At 45.1% G+C, this 20,802-nt stretch overlaps 1 protein-coding gene across 2 annotated transcripts; it reads right to left on the bottom strand.

The window, feature by feature from the left end:
* Nucleotides 1-11,475: 11,475 nt before the first annotated feature.
* LOC120043313 (polyadenylate-binding protein-interacting protein 2B-like) lies at nucleotides 11,476-20,606 on the bottom strand. Of its 2 annotated transcripts, none has more exons than XM_038987931.1 (4): nucleotides 20,387-20,606; nucleotides 16,311-16,483; nucleotides 14,986-15,162; nucleotides 11,476-14,823 (listed from the first exon to the last, which is right to left on the bottom strand). In XM_038987931.1, exons 2-4 carry the CDS (start codon nucleotides 16,470-16,472, stop codon nucleotides 14,767-14,769), a joined length of 396 nt encoding a protein of 131 aa, XP_038843859.1. In that variant the 5' UTR covers nucleotides 16,473-16,483; nucleotides 20,387-20,606; the 3' UTR covers nucleotides 11,476-14,766. The 2 variants fall into 2 exon arrangements, with proteins under 2 accessions (XP_038843859.1, XP_038843858.1); XM_038987930.1 differs by lacking the exon at nucleotides 20,387-20,606 and adding an exon at nucleotides 19,839-19,970.
* Between the last annotated feature and the right edge of the window lie 196 nt (nucleotides 20,607-20,802).

Here is a 20,802-nt window from a genome sequence, read left to right as displayed (position 1 = left end):
TAAAGGGAAATGTGAAAGCATCCTTAGTCAATGTAACTATCCGGCTACCACCCGGTACCTTCGAGACTGCTGCCCTATGTACTTAGTCAATGAACACTGGTCACTTTAATAATGTTTACATACTGTTTCGCCCACTTCATATGTATATACTGTATTCTAGTCATGGCTCATCCTACATAAGGGCAGATAAGACTAGTGGTTAGAGAGTTGGGCCAGTAACCGAAAGGTTGCTGGGATCGAATCCCTGAGCGGAAAATGTCAAAATCTGTCGTTCTGCTCCTGAACAAGGCAGTTAACCTGCTGTTCCTAGACCCAACATTGTAAAAAAGAATATGTTCTTAACTGACTTGCCATATAAAAACTACTGCTGTACACACCTGTTTTATTCATATACTGTTTATAATAAACTTTGAGAGAGTGAGAGACTTGCATGGAGTATTGTAGCCCTTGACCATGACTCAGTTCCATATCATTAGAAGTTCCAAGAGTCAGTTCCAAGAGTCATTGGAAGGTGTCTTCTGTATGGGAGGGGGTGGAGTTTAGTTAAGAGCCCCTGACGCTCGGTCTGAACATTAACACTCATCTCTTGCTGTACGGTTTTTGAACGCATAAGGACTTTATCTTTCATATCATCGAGAAATAATTGTCAAAAAAACCAAAAGGTTAAATTGATAGACACCTTTTATAGGGTTAGAGTTCCCACACGGCCATAACTCCATGTCACAGCGCGTGTTTACAGAAGACCGGCTGATGACTGGACTACCTGGGATAATTAGCACTCTGCATCTCCCAACACCGGTGTGTAAAACGGAAGATGGACGCCACAAACGTGTTGCAACTGAAAAAGACTGGTCGGCTGCAACTGTGTCGAGGCAGTGTGATTTCTGTTTCCAGAACCGTAATGGAGAATCAATTCATGTTGAGATGGAGTATTTTGGCTTAATTTACAATTGAGCCATTTAAGTAGCAGGTGCAGACATTTTTTTTCTTCTCTTTCCCACAACCTTAGCATTGCAAGTGCTAACTGAGCCACATGGCTTCCAGAGCCAATTCACCTTTAAACAGAACATGGAGTAACGGTGGGCTCCTTTCAGTCCATTATTTTGCTAGGACTACCAGTCACAGAAATGAGATACTATAGGGAGTGTGTAGGACCTGGATACTGTGTACGAGGCTAACTATTGTGTGTGTGTGTGTAGGACCTGGATACTGTGTACGAGGCTAACTATTGTGTGTGTGTGTGTGTGTGTGTAGGACCTGGATACTGTGTACGAGGCTAACTATTGTGTGTGTGTGTGTAGGACCTGGATACTGTGTACGAGGCTAACTATTGTGTGTGTGTGTGTAGGACCTGGATACTGTGTACGAGGCTAACTATTGTGTGTGTGTGTGTGTGTGTGTGTAGGACCTGGATACTGTGTACGAGGCTAACTATTGTGTGTGTGTGTGTGTGTGTGTAGGACCTGGATACTGTGTATGAGGCTAACTATTGTGTGTGTGTAGGACCTGGATACTGTGTACGAGGCTAACTATTGTGTGTGTGTGTGTAGGACCTGGATACTGTGTACGAGGCTAACTATTGTGTGTGTGTGTGTGTGTGTAGGACCTGGATACTGTGTACGAGGCTAACTATTGTGTGTGTGTGTAAGACCTGGATACTGTGTATGAGGCTAACTATTGTGTGTGTGTGTGTGTGTGTGTGTAGGACCTGGATACTGTGTACGAGGCTAACTATTGTGTGTGTGTGTGTGTGTGTGTAGGACCTGGATACTGTGTACGAGGCTAACTATTGTGTGTGTGTGTGTGTGTAGGACCTGGATACTGTGTACGAGGCTAACTATTGTGTGTGTGTGTGTAGGACCTGGATACTGTGTACGAGGCTAACTATTGTGTGTGTGTGTGTAGGACCTGGATACTGTGTACGAGGCTAACTATTGTGTGTGTGTGTGTGTGTGTGTAGGACCTGGATACTGTGTATGAGGCTAACTATTGTGTGTGTGTAGGACCTGGATACTGTGTACGAGGCTAACTATTGTGTGTGTGTGTGTAGGACCTGGATACTGTGTACGAGGCTAACTATTGTGTGTGTGTGTGTGTGTGTAGGACCTGGATACTGTGTACGAGGCTAACTATTGTGTGTGTGTGTAAGACCTGGATACTGTGTATGAGGCTAACTATTGTGTGTGTGTGTGTGTGTGTAGGACCTGGATACTGTGTACAAGGCTAACTATTGTGTGTGTGTAGGACCCTGATACTGTGTATGAGGCTAACTATTGTGTGTGTGTGTAGGACCTGGATACTGTGTACGAGGCTAACTATTGTGTGTGTGTGTGTAGGACCTGGATACTGTGTATGAGGCTAACTATTGTGTGTGTGTGTAGGACCTGGATACTGTGTACGAGGCTAACTATTGTGTGTGTGTGTGTGTAGGACCTGGATACTGTGTATGAGGCTAACTATTGTGTGTGTGTGTAGGACCTGGATACTGTGTATGAGGCTAACTATTGTGTGGGTGTGTGTAGGACCTGGATACTGTGTATGAGGCTAACTATTGTGTGTGTGTAGGACCTGGATACTGTGTACGAGGCTAACTATTGTGTGTGTGTGTGTAGGACCTGGATACTGTGTACGAGGCTAACTATTGTGTGTGTGTGTGTGTGTGTGTAGGACCTGGATACTGTGTACGAGGCTAACTATTGTGTGTGTGTGTAAGACCTGGATACTGTGTATGAGGCTAACTATTGTGTGTGTGTGTGTGTGTGTAGGACCTGGATACTGTGTACAAGGCTAACTATTGTGTGTGTGTAGGACCCTGATACTGTGTATGAGGCTAACTATTGTGTGTGTGTGTAGGACCTGGATACTGTGTACGAGGCTAACTATTGTGTGTGTGTGTGTAGGACCTGGATACTGTGTATGAGGCTAACTATTGTGTGTGTGTGTAGGACCTGGATACTGTGTACGAGGCTAACTATTGTGTGTGTGTGTGTGTAGGACCTGGATACTGTGTATGAGGCTAACTATTGTGTGTGTGTGTAGGACCTGGATACTGTGTATGAGGCTAACTATTGTGTGGGTGTGTGTAGGACCTGGATACTGTGTACGAGGCTAACTATTGTGTGTGTGTGTGTGTAGGACCTGGATACTGTGTACGAGGCTAACTATTGTGTGTGTGTGTAGGACCTGGATACTGTGTACGAGGCTAACTATTGTGTGTGTGTGTAGGACCTGGATACTGTGTATGAGGCTAACTATTGTGTGTGTAGGACCTGGATACTGTGTACGAGGCTAACTATTGTGTGGGTGTGTGTAGGACCTGGATACTGTGTACGAGGCTAACTATTGTGTGTGTAGGACCTGGATACTGTGTATGAGGCTAACTATTGTGTGTGTAGGACCTGGATACTGTGTACGAGGCTAACTATTGTGTGTGTAGGACCTGGATACTGTGTATGAGGCTAACTATTGTGTGTGTAGGACCTGGATACTGTGTACGAGGCTAACTATTGTGTGTGTGTGTGTAGGACCTGGATACTGTGTATGAGGCTAACTATTGTGTGTGTGTGTGTAGGACCTGGATACTGTGTACGAGGCTAACTATTGTGTGTGTGTAAGACCTGGATACTGTGTACGAGGCTAACTATTGTGTGTGTGTGTGTGTGTGTGTGTAGGACCTGGATACTGTGTACGAGGCTAACTATTGTGTGTGTTTGTGTGTAGGACCTGGATACTGTGTATGAGGCTAACTATTGTGTGTGTGTGTGTGTGTGTAGGACCTGGATACTGTGTATGAGGCTAACTATTGTGTGTGTGTGTAGGACCTGGATACTGTGTACGAGGCTAACTATTGTGTGTGTGTGTGTGTGTGTGTGTAGGACCTGGATACTGTGTACGAGGCTAACTATTGTGTGTGTTTGTGTGTAGGACCTGGATACTGTGTATGAGGCTAACTATTGTGTGTGTGTGTGTGTGTAGGACCTGGATACTGTGTATGAGGCTAACTATTGTGTGTGTGTGTAGGACCTGGATACTGTGTACGAGGCTAACTATTGTGTGTGTGTGTGTGTGTGTAGGACCTGGATACTGTGTATGAGGCTAACTATTGTGTGTGTGTGTGTGTGTAGGACCTGGATACTGTGTACGAGGCTAACTATTGTGTGGGTGTGTGTAGGACCTGGATACTGTGTACGAGGCTAACTATTGTGTGTGTGTAGGACCTGGATACTGTGTATGAGGCTAACTATTGTGTGTGTAGGACCTGGATACTGTGTACGAGGCTAACTATTGTGTGTGTGTAAGACCTGGATACTGTGTACGAGGCTAACTATTGTGTGTGTGTGTGTGTGTGTAGGACCTGGATACTGTGTACGAGGCTAACTATTGTGTGTGTGTAGGACCCTGATACTGTGTACGAGGCTAACTATTGTGTGTGTGTAGGACCTGGATACTGTGTACGAGGCTAACTATTGTGTGTGTGTGTAGGACCCTGATACTGTGTACGAGGCTAACTATTGTGTGTGTGTAGGACCTGGATACTGTGTACGAGGCTAACTATTGTGTGTGTGTGTGTGTGTAGGACCTGGATACTGTGTATGAGGCTAACTATTGTGTGTGTGTAGGACCCTGATACTGTGTACGAGGCTAACTATTGTGTGTGTGTGTAGGACCCTGATACTGTGTACGAGGCTAACTATTGTGTGTGTGTAGGACCTGGATACTGTGTACGAGGCTAACTATTGTGTGTGTGTGTGTGTGTGTGTGTAGGACCTGGATACTGTGTACGAGGCTAACTATTGTGTGTGTGTAGGACCCTGATACGGTGTACGAGGCTAACTATTGTGTGTGTGTGTGTGTAGGACCCTGATACTGTGTACGAGGCTAACTATTGTGTGTGTGTGTGTGTGTAGGACCCTGATACTGTGTACGAGGCTAACTATTGTGTGTGTGTGTGTGTGTGTGTGTAGGACCTGGATACTGTGTACGAGGCTAACTATTGTGTGTGTGTGTAGGACCTGGATACTGTGTATGAGGCTAACTATTGTGTGTGTGTAGGACCCTGATACTGTGTACGAGGCTAACTATTGTGTGTGTGTGTAGGACCCTGATACTGTGTACGAGGCTAACTATTGTGTGTGTGTGTAGGACCTGGATACTGTGTATGAGGCTAACTATTGTGTGTGTGTGTGTGTAGGACCTGGATACTGTGTACGAGGCTAACTATTGTGTGGGTGTAGGACCTGGATACTGTGTATGAGGCTAACTATTGTGTGTGTGTGTGTGTGTGTGTGTGTGTAGGACCTGGATACTGTGTACGAGGCTAACTATTGTGTGTGTGTGTGTGTGTGTGTAGGACCTGGATACTGTGTACGAGGCTAACTATTGTGTGTGTGTGTAGGACCCTGATACTGTGTACGAGGCTAACTATTGTGTGTGTGTAGGACCTGGATACTGTGTACGAGGCTAACTATTGTGTGTGTGTGTGTAGGACCTGGATACTGTGTACGAGGCTAACTATTGTGTGTGTGTAGGACCCTGATACGGTGTACGAGGCTAACTATTGTGTGTGTGTGTGTGTAGGACCCTGATACTGTGTACGAGGCTAACTATTGTGTGTGTGTGTGTGTAGGACCCTGATACTGTGTACGAGGCTAACTATTGTGTGTGTGTGTGTGTGTGTGTGTGTAGGACCTGGATACTGTGTACGAGGCTAACTATTGTGTGTGTGTGTAGGACCCTGATACTGTGTACGAGGCTAACTATTGTGTGTGTGTGTAGGACCCTGATACTGTGTACGAGGCTAACTATTGTGTGTGTGTGTAGGACCTGGATACTGTGTACGAGGCTAACTATTGTGTGTGTGTGTGTGTGTGTAGGACCTGGATACTGTGTATGAGGCTAACTATTGTGTGTGTGTGTGTAGGACCTGGATACTGTGTACGAGGCTAACTATTGTGTGTGTGTAGGACCCTGATACTGTGTATGAGGCTAACTATTGTGTGTGTGTGTAGGACCTGGATACTGTGTATGAGGCTAACTATTGTGTGTGTGTGTGTGTAGGACCTGGATACTGTGTACGAGGCTAACTATTGTGTGGGTGTAGGACCTGGATACTGTGTATGAGGCTAACTAATGTGTGTGTGTGTGTGTGTGTGTGTGTAGGACCTGGATACTGTGTATGAGGCTAACTATTGTGTGTGTGTGTGTAGGACCTGGATACTGTGTATGAGGCTAACTATTGTGTGTGTAGGACCTGGATACTGTGTACGAGGCTAACTATTGTGTGTGTGTAAGACCTGGATACTGTGTACGAGGCTAACTATTGTGTGTGTGTGTGTGTAGGACCTGGATACTGTGTACGAGGCTAACTATTGTGTGTGTGTGTGTAGGACCTGGATACTGTGTATGAGGCTAACTATTGTGTGTGTGTGTGTGTAGGACCTGGATACTGTGTATGAGGCTAACTATTGTGTGTGTGTGTAGGACCTGGATACTGTGTACGAGGCTAACTATTGTGTGTGTGTGTGTGTGTAGGACCTGGATACTGTGTACGAGGCTAACTATTGTGTGTGTGTGTGTGTGTGTAGGACCTGGATACTGTGTATGAGGCTAACTATTGTGTGTGTGTGTGTGTGTAGGACCTGGATACTGTGTACGAGGCTAACTATTGTGTGGGTGTGTGTAGGACCTGGATACTGTGTACGAGGCTAACTATTGTGTGTGTGTAGGACCTGGATACTGTGTATGAGGCTAACTATTGTGTGTGTAGGACCTGGATACTGTGTACGAGGCTAACTATTGTGTGTGTGTAAGACCTGGATACTGTGTACGAGGCTAACTATTGTGTGTGTGTGTGTGTGTAGGACCTGGATACTGTGTACGAGGCTAACTATTGTGTGTGTGTAGGACCCTGATACTGTGTACGAGGCTAACTATTGTGTGTGTGTAGGACCTGGATACTGTGTACGAGGCTAACTATTGTGTGTGTGTGTAGGACCCTGATACTGTGTACGAGGCTAACTATTGTGTGTGTGTAGGACCTGGATACTGTGTACGAGGCTAACTATTGTGTGCGTGTGTGTGTGTAGGACCTGGATACTGTGTATGAGGCTAACTATTGTGTGTGTGTAGGACCCTGATACTGTGTACGAGGCTAACTATTGTGTGTGTGTGTGTAGGACCCTGATACTGTGTACGAGGCTAACTATTGTGTGTGTGTAGGACCTGGATACTGTGTACGAGGCTAACTATTGTGTGTGTGTGTGTGTGTAGGACCTGGATACTGTGTACGAGGCTAACTATTGTGTGTGTGTAGGACCCTGATACGGTGTACGAGGCTAACTATTGTGTGTGTGTGTGTGTAGGACCCTGATACTGTGTACGAGGCTAACTATTGTGTGTGTGTGTGTAGGACCCTGATACTGTGTACGAGGCTAACTATTGTGTGTGTGTGTGTGTGTGTGTGTGTGTAGGACCTGGATACTGTGTACGAGGCTAACTATTGTGTGTGTGTAGGACCTGGATACTGTGTATGAGGCTAACTATTGTGTGTGTGTAGGACCCTGATACTGTGTACGAGGCTAACTATTGTGTGTGTGTGTGTAGGACCCTGATACTGTGTACGAGGCTAACTATTGTGTGTGTGTGTGTGTGTGTAGGACCTGGATACTGTGTACGAGGCTAACTAGTGTGTGTGTGTGTGTGTGTGTGTGTGTGTAGGACCTGGATACTGTGTACAAGGCTAACTATTGTGTGTGTGTAGGACCTGGATACTGTGTATGAGGCTAACTATTGTGTGTGTGTGTGTAGGACCTGGATACTGTGTACGAGGCTAACTATTGTGTGTGTGTGTAGGACCCTGATACTGTGTATGAGGCTAACTATTGTGTGTGTGTGTAGGACCTGGATACTGTGTATGAGGCTAACTATTGTGTGTGTGTGTGTAGGACCTGGATACTGTGTATGAGGCTAACTATTGTGTGTGTGTGTGTAGGACCTGGATACTGTGTACGAGGCTAACTATTGTGTGGGTGTAGGACCTGGATACTGTGTATGAGGCTAACTATTGTGTGTGTGTGTGTGTGTGTGTGTAGGACCTGGATACTGTGTACGAGGCTAACTATTGTGTGTGTGTGTGTGTAGGACCTGGATACTGTGTACGAGGCTAACTATTGTGCGGGTGTGTGTAGGACCTGGATACTGTGTACGAGGCTAACTATTGTGTGGGTGTGTGTAGGACCTGGATACTGTGTACGAGGCTAACTATTGTGTGTGTGTAGGACCTGGATACTGTGTATGAGGCTAACTATTGTGTGTGTGTGTAGGACCTGGATACTGTGTACGAGGCTAACTATTGTGTGTGTGTAAGGACCTGGATACTGTGTATGAGGCTAACTATTGTGTGTGTGTAGGACCTGGATACTGTGTACGAGGCTAACTATTGTGTGTGTGTGTAAGACCTGGATACTGTGTACGAGGCTAACTATTGTGTGTGTGTGTGTAGGACCTGGATACTGTGTACGAGGCTAACTATTGTGTGTGTGTAGGACCCTGATACTGTGTACGAGGCTAACTATTGTGTGTGTGTGTGTAAGACCTGGATACTGTGTATGAGGCTAACTATTGTGTGTGTGTAGGACCTGGATACTGTGTACGAGGCTAACTATTGTGTGTGTGTAGGACATGGATACTGTGTACGAGGCTAACTATTGTGTGTCTTTGGGCTGGTTTGCTAACTACCTCTCTCAAAGAGTGCAATGTGTAAAGTCAGAAAATCTGCTGTCTCAGCCATTGCCTCTCGGCAAGGGAGTAACCCAAGTCTCGATCCTAGGCCCCACGTTCTTCTCAATTTACATCAACAACATAGTGTCAGGCAGTAGGAAGCTCTCTCATCCATGTATATGCAGATGATACAGTCTGATACTCAGCTGGCCTCTCCCCAGATTTTGTGTTAAATGCTCTATAACAAAGCTTTCTTAGTGTCCAACAAGCTTTCTCTACCCTTAACCTTGCTCTGAACACCTCCAAAACAAAGGTCATGTGGTTTGGTAAGAAGAATGCCCTTCTCCCCAAAGGTGTGATTACTACCTCTGAGGGTTTAGAGCGTGAGGTAGTCACCTCATACAAGTACTTGGGAGTATGGCTAGATGGTGCACTGTCCTCTCAGCACATATCAAAGCTGCAGGCTAAAGTTATTTTTAGACTTGGTTTCCTCTATCGTAATCGCTCCTTTTTCACCCCAGCTGCCAAACTAACCTTGATCGTCCTACCCATGCTAGATTACGGAGACATCATTTCTAGATCGGCAGGTAAGGGTGCTCTCGAGCGGCTAGATGTTCTTTACCATTCGGCCATTAGATTTGCCACCAATGCTACTTATATGACATCACTCTATACTCCTCTGTAAACTGGTCATCTCTGTATACCCATCACAAGACCCACTGGTTAATGCTTATTTATAAAACCCTCTTGGGGCGGGGCACCTATCTGAGATATCAACTGCAGCCCTCATCCTCCACATACAACACCCGTTCTACCAGTCACATTCTGTTAAATATCCCCAAAGCACACACATCCCTGGGTCGCTCCTCTTCAGTTCACTGCAGCTAGTGACTGGAACGAGCTGCAACAAACACTCAAACTGGACAGTTTTATCTCAATCTCTTTATTCAAAGACTCAGTCATGGACACTGACAGTTGTGGCTGCTTTGTGTGATGTGTTGTCTCAACCTTTTTGCCATTTGTGCTGTTGTCTGTGTCCAATAATGTTTGTACCATGTTTTGTGTTGCTACCATGCTGTGTTGTCATGTGTTGCTGCCTTGCTATGTTGTCTTAGGTCTCTCTTTATGCAGTGTTGTCTCTCTTGTTGTGAATTGTCCTATATTTATTTTGTATTTTTAATCCCAGGCCCCCGTCCCGGTAGGAGACCTTTTGGTAGGCCGTCATTGTAAATAAGAATTTGTTCTTAACTTGCCTAGTTAAATAAAAAAGAAAGATGTGTACGAGGCTAACTATGGTACGAGTGTGTGTGATATTTAAGCCAACAAAAGGTCACATGCTGTACTGCAAGTCATTATGCTGAACACTGAAGTAGTAGAGCAACGTCTCAGAAGTAGCAACATCATTATACTATTCCCATTAACACACCGTGTTTGGGTCCCAAATGGCACCTATTCCCTACATAGTGAACTACTACTTTGGACCAGTAGTGCCCGATGTAGTGAATAAGGTGCCATTTTCAGATGCAACACATCAGTTTCATCCTCCTCACCAGACTCCCATGTCCCACCTCAGGACCTGTCCAGAATACCAGCCACTGACCAACAGCCTTCACCAGACTCCCATGTCCCTCAGGACCTGTCCAGAATACCAGCCACTGACCACCAGACTCCCATGTCCCGCCTCAGGACCTGTCCAGAATACCAGCCACTGACCACCAGACTCCCATGTCCCGCCTCAGGACCTGTCCAGAATACTAGCCACTGACCACCAGACTCCCATGTCCCTCAGGACCTGTCCAGAATACCAGCCACTGACCACCAGACTCCCATGTCCCTCCTCAGGACCTGTCCAGAATACCAGCCACTGACCACCAGACTCCCATGTCCCTCCTCAGGACCTGTCCAGAATACCAGCCACTGACCACCAGACTCCCATGTCCCTCCTCAGGACCTGTCCAGAATACCAGCCACTGACCACCAGACTCCCATGTCCCTCCTCAGGACCTGTCCAGAATACCAGCCACTGACCACCAGACTCCCATGTCCCTCCTCAGGACCTGTCCAGAATACCAGCCACTGACCACCAGACTCCCATGTCCCTCCTCAGGACCTGTCCAGAATACCAGCCACTGACCACCAGACTCCCATGTCCCTCCTCAGGACCTGTCCAGAATACCAGCCACTGACCACCAGACTCCCATGTCCCTCCTCAGGACCTTTCCAGAATACCAGCCACTGACCACCAGACTCCCATGTCCCTCCTCAGGACCTGTCCAGAATACCAGCCACTGACCACCAGACTTCATCCTCCTCACCTTGATCTTTATATAGTTAATTTGATGTAGGAAACAAACCTAACTATATAAACAGTCAGGAAAAACATCCCTTCGTCTGTTTGAAATTCCGTTACTTTCCAGAAGTTACACATGCAATACAAAAGAACCATGGCTGTTCCTCAACACATTTCTCCTTACACCTTTGGAATAGCACCTAAACCCATCGCCGTTGTCTTTGAGCAGGTTGTGGAGGGAAGGTAGAGCCATGTACTTAGCGGTGGTGTAGAGCAGAGCAGCTCAGAAAAGTCTTCCCTCAGGGCAGAGCAGCCTGCAGTGCCTCGGTTATAAACCAATCTCCCTGGAAGACTTCCAAGAGAAACTTTCCCTTTCTGTTTGTGCTCATCAACTTTAACATGACAATCTTTCCTTCCTCCTAAAGTTGAGAAATAACTCCTAAACAAAGTGGACAAAGACAACCAGACATTTACCTGCAGTTTTTCATCTTTATTCATCTTTTTTTTTTTGTATTGAAATTCATACTTTGTGTTGTCAGGACTTTCCAACTCAAAAATCACAACAAAAAAAATGATTTATGTAAATCCACTCGGCGGACAATTCTTATTGGTTGACCCAGCGTGCACGTGGCCTGTGATTAGTCAACCTGACCTCAAGTCCCGCCCATTCATTAGAACCTCCCCTAGACACTGAGCTAGACAGACTAGTATGAACCCCAAAACGGCACCCTATTGCCCATGTAGTGCACTACCACTGGGAGCCCCATGGGCCCTGATCAAAAGTAGGGCACTATACGAGGGAATATGGGTGCCATTTGGAATTCATTTCCAATTCCCGTTTTGACCACAGGCTACAGCAACCCAAGAGAGACAAAACAACTTTGCTCCTCGAAAGACAAAATAAATGAGATTTAAATTTTAAAACAGAGCCTGATCAGGTGTTTATATAAACACGATTGAACCAACAGAGTTATACATGATGCTTCCATTCTTTCAGTACTGAGAGAGGCCGCATCCCAAACTGAACCCTATTCCTTATTTAGTGCACTACTTTTGACCTGAGCCCGTAGGGTTCTGGGTAAAAGTAGAACACTGTACGGGGAACAGGGTGCCATTTGAGATGCAAGCCAGAGAGAACAGCCTTGTTCCAAACACTAAATACCCTAACCCCTACACCCTTGTTCACTTAGAACCATCAAAAGGGTGACAACTCAAATGCTCCCCATACAGCCCTACCTTTCAGATCCAGGTTCTGATATGGGGGATAGAACCTCAATCTTTTCACCCACAAGGGGTTAGGGGAGAGGAGTAACTGGTTTGGAACCAGGCCCATGAGAAACAGAGTGTTTATGATGTAATAAGAGGACATTTAGGCAGGTCTGTAGGTGGGTATCAATAAAAACGTAGAGTGTTCGAGTCGGCTGCTAGGGGGGCAAGGAGACCCCGAGCTCCGCTAAAACCATGTGCCATTTTAGGGATTGTTAAATAACTGTTTTCATCAACTCTTGAAGAGCATAGTCAATAGTTATACAGCAAGTAACTGCATCCTTTCATGATCAATAAACATCAATTGATCATGTATTTTTAGATACGTAAGAGTAGCCTATTAATTTGGCATGTAGCAAAATAGATTTCCAGACAACATAATTTAGCTTGCTTCATCAGAGATTAGGCTTGTGGAAAGAGCTTGACATAAACAAGTCCTCATCTTGGTAAAGTGGACTACGGTCACCACCACTAGAGGACAAGCAAATCAAACAATATCTGGATATAGCCATCTAGTTTAGTTTATCCCCTGAAAGTTAGCTAGCCACATTGACGCAATCTGCCGTTGGCTAGCCACATTGACGCAATCTGCCGTTGGCTAGCCACATTGACGCAATCTGCCGTTAGCTAGCCACATTGACGCAATCTGCCGTTAGCTAGCCACATTGACGCAATCTGCCGTTAGCTAGCCACATTGACGCAATCTGCCGTTAGCTAGCCACATTGACGCAATCTGCCGTTAGCTAGCCACATTGACGCAATCTGCCGTTAGCTAGCCACATTGACGCAATCTGCCGTTAGCTAGCCACATTGACGCAATCTGCCGTTAGCTAGCCACATTGACGCAATCTGCCGTTAGCTAGCCACATTGACGCAATCTGCCGTTAGCTAGCCACATTGACGCAATCTGCCGTTAGCTAGCCACATTGACGCAATCTGCCGTTAGCTAGCCACATTGACGCAATCTGCCGTTAGCTAGCCACATTGACGCAATCTGCCGTTAGCTAGCCACATCGACGCAATCTGCCGTTAGCTAGCCAATTTGACGTGGTACATCAATCAATGTATTCTCTATCACGTCTGTCAGCAGCAATAGGAATTAAAACATTCTTAAAAACAATGTTGTAAAGGGGATAATGTTAGCTAACGTTGCTAGCTATGCCTACATTGGTTGGAGAAAAAAGAAAAGTACATTAGGTCTACTTACCACTATATGTTTAGCCAAATGTACAACGTTTCTACCAGTAGCTAGCGAAGTAAACATTATCAGCTAACAGTACAACTGCAAATGCGCCCTTCTGCTGCTTGACAGGCAGAGACCACAACTGATGGGAAATTAACCTAAACCACTCATACTTGTCAGGTATAGCTCTCCTTTCTACCACTCAAATATCCAATCAAATGGTGGGCAATATTGAGATTTATCATGAGGCTACCCTCGTGTCTGAAATCCCATGAGCAATTGATGTTTACTGATCATGGAAAGCATGAAGTTACTTTATAACTGACGATAGAGACAAATATAGAATAATCTGACGTTTGTATTTTTGACTCTGGGCTTCAAGAGGAGATGATATTACAACCAAATAGTTAACATTTATTTAACAATCCCTTGAAAACGGCACGCAGTTGTCAACGGTTTTAGTGGATCTAGGAGTCTCCTTGCCCCCTCAGCAGGCAATTCAAAACCTCTGCACCGTATTGTGACGTTTTATTGATAACGACCTATTGAACAGAGTCATTATGATGTCATGTTGTAACCAGAGGTACGTAGATGTACAGAGTTCTAGAACGGACAACTGTCTGTCATCCATGTTGGCACAGGGTCATTCTATAGCAACAACAACATTCTTAGTTGGATTCCAATTAGAATGGTAATGTTGTGGAACATTCCGGCACAAACATGGCAGCCATGAAAAGTATAAATGCAGATCTCAAAATGGCACCCTATTCCCTATGTAGTGCACTACTTTGGACCAGGTAGTGCACAATGAAGGTGGAACGGGGTGTCATTTGCCTGTTGCAATATCATGGAGCTTTTAGGTGCCAACATGGCAACCATGAAAAAGGTCGGAAAATCTCAGAGTTTCTCGTTTCTCTGTATATGTACGTCTCGATGTGCGTCCGAAAAGGTACCCTGTTCCCTATGGACTCAAGCCCATGGGCCCTGGTCAAAATTAGTGCACTACATAGGGAATAGCGTGCAATTTGAGACACTACCTTTACAGTGTACATGGAGCAGCAGCTTCCTCTATAGGGACTTATTCATACTGACACCCCCCACCCTGTCCCTTAGTTAACCATCAAACAAACAGAAAATCTAAATAAAAGTCCCCCCACCCTCCTATGGGTTTCTATCTACACGCCCTGGACCTGTGTGTGTTGTTCTGTGTGTGTGTGTGTTCCGGTCGAGGCCGCCAGAGTCTCTGCGAGGGTGTGTGAGATCGTGCTTGTGTGTGCGCGTGGGCGCTCCCTGGGGGTGAGGGGGACTCCTAGTATTTCACTCCTGGAACGAACTCCTTCGCATCGGGGTTCAAGTTGCTCTTCCTCTGCAGGGAGAGATGGAGTGATGGCAGGAATAAAAAAAAAAGGAGAAAAGAAAGTGAGAACCATTCAATTGTACAAAACTCATTTAACACACACATTACAAGATGGCGGTCTATTGTTGTGTTCTCTGACGCGCGTGCGTGTGTTCCGCTGTGTCTCCTCACCGCCATCTCCTCTGCGTTTCCTCCGTCGCTGACTGACAGGCCGTTAAGCTGCTGCTGGATCTGACCCACCCCCGAGGGGAGGTCCCTGGCCGGGATGAACCAATCCTGGTCCTCCTCATCCAACATTTCCTGGAAACAACGCTCCAAGAACTCCTGCTCCAACAACTCCTCTTCAACCTGACAGAGAGAGAGAGACATGGCTATTTCAGCCACAACCGTTGCTGACAGGTGTATAAAAATCGAGCACACTACCATGCAATCTCCATAGACACACATTGGCAGTAGAATGGCCTTATTGAAGAGCTCAGTGACTTTCAACATGGCACCGTCATAGGATGCCACCTTTCCGACAAGTCAGTTCATCAAATTTCTGCCCTGCTAGAGATGCCCCGGTCAACTGTAAGTGCAGTTATTGTGAAGTGGAAACGTCTAGGAGCAACAACAGCTCAAGGCACAAAGTGGTAGGCCACACAAGCTCCCAGAACAGGACCGTCGAGTGCTGAAAAATCGCCTGTCCTCGGTTGCAACATTCACTACTGAGTTCCAAACTGCCTCTGGAAGCAACGTCAGCACAAGAACTGTTCGTCAGGAGCGTCATGAAATGGGTTTCCATGGCCGAGCAGCCGCACACAAGCCTAAGATCGCAATGCCAAGCGTCGGCTGGAGTGGTGTAAAGCGCGCCTCCATTGGACTCTGGAGCAGTGGAAATGCGTTCTCTAGAGTGATGATCACACTTCACCATCTGGCAGTCCGGACAAACAAATCTGGGTTTGGCGGATGCCAGGAGAACGCTACCTGCCCCAATGCATAGTGCCAACGGTAAAGTTTGGTGGAGGAGGAATAATGGTCTGGGCCTGTTTTTCATGGTTAGGGCCCCTTAGTTCCAGTGAAGGGAAATCTTAACGGGGGGGGGGGGGGGGGGGGGGGGGGGGCGGAGGGCAACTCCATATTAATGCTCATGTTTTTGGAAAGAGATGTTCAACAAGCAGGTGTCCACATACTCCATCCCTCCATGTACACTACATGACCAAAAGTGAGACAATGCTCCAGGAACTCCTCTTCAGACACTAGTAGTAGTTTATCAGTGAGCCAGGCTAAAATGATCTGTTCTCAGTGCCCAGTATAGAAAGGGAGGGGAGGGAGAGAGCGGGATAGATGAAGGATGAAGGCTCATCTTACTGTAATGAGATCCTCATTACACTAAAAAAAACATTACACAACACACAGAGAGAGAATGGTGTGTGGTTGGACTCCACCTCTAAAGGGTTTCCTCTTGATAAAACAGACACATCTAGGACTAACTGTCTGGGTGTGTGTACACCAACCTGTCTGTTGTAAACATCCTCATTCTCCATCCACATGTACTCAGCAAAGGGATCGTCTCCTCCCTGATCGCCCTCTCCTGGATGCCCATTTGCTACAGGCTCCTTGCCTTCCTTCCCCGGAGCCCCACCCCCCGGCGTCTTCACTACCTCGGGACCACTCATCTCCGACGGCTCTGATGGGACCGGAGAGATGAAGAAGCATGGTTACACACACACACACAACGCTTCTTGTTTGATTTCCTTGGTATTTCTGAGTAATACTGGCATTGTGACAACCCTACCAGTGTTTCCACTGCAGTCATTTAGCTGTGCCGCTGCGCACAGGGTGGGAAATTAACACCAGCTAAATGCTTGTAGATTTTGTCATTGGCTGGTGAGAGCATTTGGAAGCAGTTTTTTATGCTTGGCTATATGCATTGTCCAATCTGTTAAAATAATTTAAACAAATAATTGTACTAATATGTTGTTATTGGGCAAATTCCCCCCCCCCCATTCATTTGAGTACAACATCCTTTTAAAAAGTCCCCAGAACTGATCATTCTACTTTTTTTAAATTTTATATATATATATATATATATCAGGGTGGGGGGGGGGGGTACCCAAACCCCCTCACTGTAACATCCCCCCCCCCACAACTGCTTAACATTTTTCCTGGAGGAAACACTGAGCCCTACAGTCTACCTCCACTTTTAAAACCTAAAAATAGGCCAATTCATTAAACATCACATTGACAACCAGCCTGAGAAACACAGGGAGGGAGTTCTGCAGGAGTTTACAAAAACAACATTGTAGACAAACAGCATCCATAAAAATAGTAGAATACTGCAGCAAACACATACAATAGAGCACCATAACATAATTCACAGGCCTTCTGTTATCTCTAGAACGGTCCTAAATGACACCAGGACTGTACAAACTATAGATCATTGACTAACTAAAGCACATCAGACAAACTGTCTGGTAGATCGAGGAATGAAGTAGCCAGGCCAGGGATTGACATATAAAAAAAGGAATGGTGGCACTGATATATATATATATATATTATTCCACAAATCTAACGTAGAAGGAATATAATCAATCTAAAAACACAAAAGCGTATCAATTTTTTTTCACTACTACACTTCTAATTTTTGCAGTTCAAAGTAGGTACTAAAGTGCCCACGTTTTGTTGCTAGTAGATAATGAAGATCAAATCTAATTTTATTCGTCACATGTTTGGTAAACAAACAGTTGTAGACTAACAGTGAAATGCTTACAGGCCCCAAAATACAAAATGTAAAGTGATATGTCGTATTGGGACTTTTAGTTGGAAGGATGAAACCAATTATTTATTTTTTTAAGCAACCTAATTATGCAATATTCCCTTTAAGGTCTGAAAAGGCACTTGCCCTCGGGGTAAAACAGGAGTATTGTTTTGGTTGCCTAATGATTATGATCCCTTACCCAAGTAACTATTTTCACCTGCACACCGGGGAAGAACCAGAAAGAACAGACTAGTTGAACTATTTGTATTTTGGTTGTCATCAGAAGAAAATCACCTGCCCAATGGGGCAACCACAGAGCAGGTTGATGATTGACTGCTCATGTCTGGCAATAGGGCTTAATATCAATCCCTGAGCCATGTCTAGAATGGTAGAACAGTGGTTCAAGCTCCATACTGATTTCAGTTCAATACAGCTCCATACTGATTTCAGTTCAATACAGCTCCATACTGATTTCAGTTATAGTTAAATAAGGCTGAATGTAACATTGAGATAAGCACTTATAATAAAGAAAGGAAAAAAGCAAAGCGTCATTATACTTTGCATCCATTGATGGTAATAGGAATCGTATGAGGTATGATCGGATTGGGGATGGTAAATTGGCCATGTTCTGTTATAATCTCCACCCGGCACAGCCAGAAGAGGACTGGCCACCCCTCATAGCCTGGTTCCTCTCTAGGTTTCGGCCTTTCTAGGGAGTTTTTCCTAGCCACCGTGCTTCTACACCTGCACCTAGAAATTGGACCAACGCCTGGCCTGTGTAGTCCATTGGTTAGTGACTCGGACCCCTGACTTCTGACTACCTTTCCTTTCTCAATTAAATACAACGGATATATATTTTAAAGAATTTGGACCAGTGTCGTCAGAATACAGTTCAACCACAGGTGGCTGATGGAAAGTCTAGTAGAAGCTCCACAAAGTCCACGCTGAGAAGCAATTTATCGAACCGTTTCCTGTATTATATATACACACACTTCTACTATGTTACACTCATTCCCTGTCATTCAGAGGGAGGAGAACAAAAGAAAACACTGAATGAGGCAGCGACGCCTCTACTTGAGAGGGGAAAACACCACATTTGATGTCAACAAAACGTGTACGGCCATGGACCGGTGCTTATGTAATACAGCTAGTCAGAGACCTGCGTGACATTGCAGAGGATTGCACTGCCTGTGTGAATGCTATAGCTAGCTATATCTGAACGTTACGCAGTAAGCTACAATAGCTAGCTGCTCTTCGACACAGCAACCCTAACGTGGACAGCTAGCTACATTGCCAGTCCTTGCTACTGCAGTGTAGGACAATTTGCTAACTTCACATGAAGCCACGTGTTTTCTTTATTTAGCGATCAACTATGCCAAGATGGCACACCTGTGTATGGAATAGCTACTGTGTATTTCTAGCTGGTTAGCCATCACTGGTAAATATAGCTAGTCTGATGCTATTTGTATTGGGTCAACGTGTTGTTGTGTAACTTATTAACCACGCTGCATGCAGGGAGGGGCTTGCTCGTGTATGTATACTCTGAGAAATGTAAACAAGTTATTAACCATTGGTTATTTTCGGCCTCGTTAAAAGCTTAACTTAATTCTGCTAAGACACGTCTTATGGGGGGCAATAGGTTTGTGGTGATGGATTTAACGATACCTAACGATGCTACATCAACCTGCCTTCCATTGCTATCTGGCTAATAAACCAGTCTCACACCTTAGCAAAACACCTTCCTAGCTAAGAATCGAAAACAAATGGTGGCTAACATCATCAAGGTTGGTTGTAACAGGCCGCACATGAAGTGATGACCAAAAACGACAAATATACATGAAATTAGCGCGCTAGCTGTTAAAATAATTGTGAGGTCTTAACTAGGCAATGCTAGGTACAACATGCTACCACCATCATGGGATGGGCCTACATGGAAAACATAACGAAACACTTAGCTAAAGGAGTTAGCTAGCTAACGGTCACAAAAACAAAGTTTAACGGTGAACATATTTTGAAACAGCTGGTAGTAGAACGTATTTCCCACAAACACACGTAACAATCGCAATGTCAGATCTTAGAATGGCAGAACGCAAGGCTAACAATAGGTTTGAGTTCCATTCCCATCTGGATTGATGCGTCAGAGACGCAATTAGCTAGCATTTGTTAGCTAGGTCAGTGCATGGCATTTCGCACGGAATCGGGCCAAGACGCAATATTCAGTTTTCAAATATTTGGCTGTGAAATCCACGTAAAACAAATGACGACGGGTGTTCTAAAGTCATACCTGGCATCCCCTGCTTTAGTGTTTCCTCTTTAAAAAAAGACAAAATAAAAAAACGTATTTCCAACACACTCGTAGGCTAGCTAACGTTAGTTAGCTAAATACATTAGGAACACGGTGGTCATGTGGTCTAGGCTTGAACAAACAGCCAACAAGCGCCCTCCCCTGCCTCTCACCAAAACACACACTTGCGTGGCTAACATTAAAACTAGTGGAGTGGTATGGGAGACAAAGTCAGCGGGAGGTATATGTTGAACATTAAATATAAATATTACGGTATAGCGGACACTATTAAACGTTTAATGGTGATAAACATTTTATAACTAGCTAGTAGCAGAGTAAATAATGCTTAACAGACAAGTGCGAGTGTTTTGAGAAACTCGCCAACTACCTACATCCTTTATCGTTAGCTAACTAACTAGCTTTGTTTAGATATTCAACAGTCAAGCAAAGCGAACGATATGGGCTTGCCAAGTTAAGATTGATAACACAGCCACAGCTGTTAGCAACCTACGATAGCCGCTAACCTATAAATAGGTAACGTTACTCACCAACCAAGTTGAAATGTGGTAAACAAACCCCGTAGTAAAAACTAAACGGCAGCTCATATGAAAGCGGCTCCTCAATTGCCGAAAGAACACCCAGAACAAAACAATTTAACACATCCAATTTTTAAGATTCGTAAATATGCGTCTTTGTCCGTTTTTCCCCGTTATAATCCATAGAGAAAGAGCCTCGAAAATCACGATTTGTGCCACAACCGCGAGCCAGGAAAATGGTCACGTGGTACCGAATGTCCAACTGTACACACCGACTATTGGTGGGAACGGAAATCAGTCAACTCCTTTTACTGACATCACTGGTATCGAGTAAAACAAGAAACAGCCCCCTTTTCATTCACAGACGGAGTAAAAAACACAAAGTGCAATCTAGTAAAGTAGGGCATATATACAGTCATTGGACAGGC

The sequence above is a fragment of the Salvelinus namaycush genome, unplaced genomic scaffold, assembly GCF_016432855.1.
Source record: "Salvelinus namaycush isolate Seneca unplaced genomic scaffold, SaNama_1.0 Scaffold9, whole genome shotgun sequence".
In the NCBI taxonomy this organism is placed as follows: domain Eukaryota; kingdom Metazoa; phylum Chordata; class Actinopteri; order Salmoniformes; family Salmonidae; genus Salvelinus; species Salvelinus namaycush.
The sequence above is the reverse complement of the archived record's forward strand: the minus strand, read 5'-3'. Positions and strand labels throughout refer to the sequence as shown.

Bases quoted from the DNA above. Each gene is read 5' to 3' on its own strand.
- LOC120043313 (XM_038987930.1), bottom strand. The intron at 15,163-16,310 runs GTTGGTGTACAC...TCTCTCTGTCAG, and splicing joins AGGATGTTTACAACAGACAG to GTTGAAGAGGAGTTGTTGGA. The intron at 14,824-14,985 runs GTGAGGAGACAC...CTCTCCCTGCAG, and splicing joins GAAACGCAGAGGAGATGGCG to AGGAAGAGCAACTTGAACCC.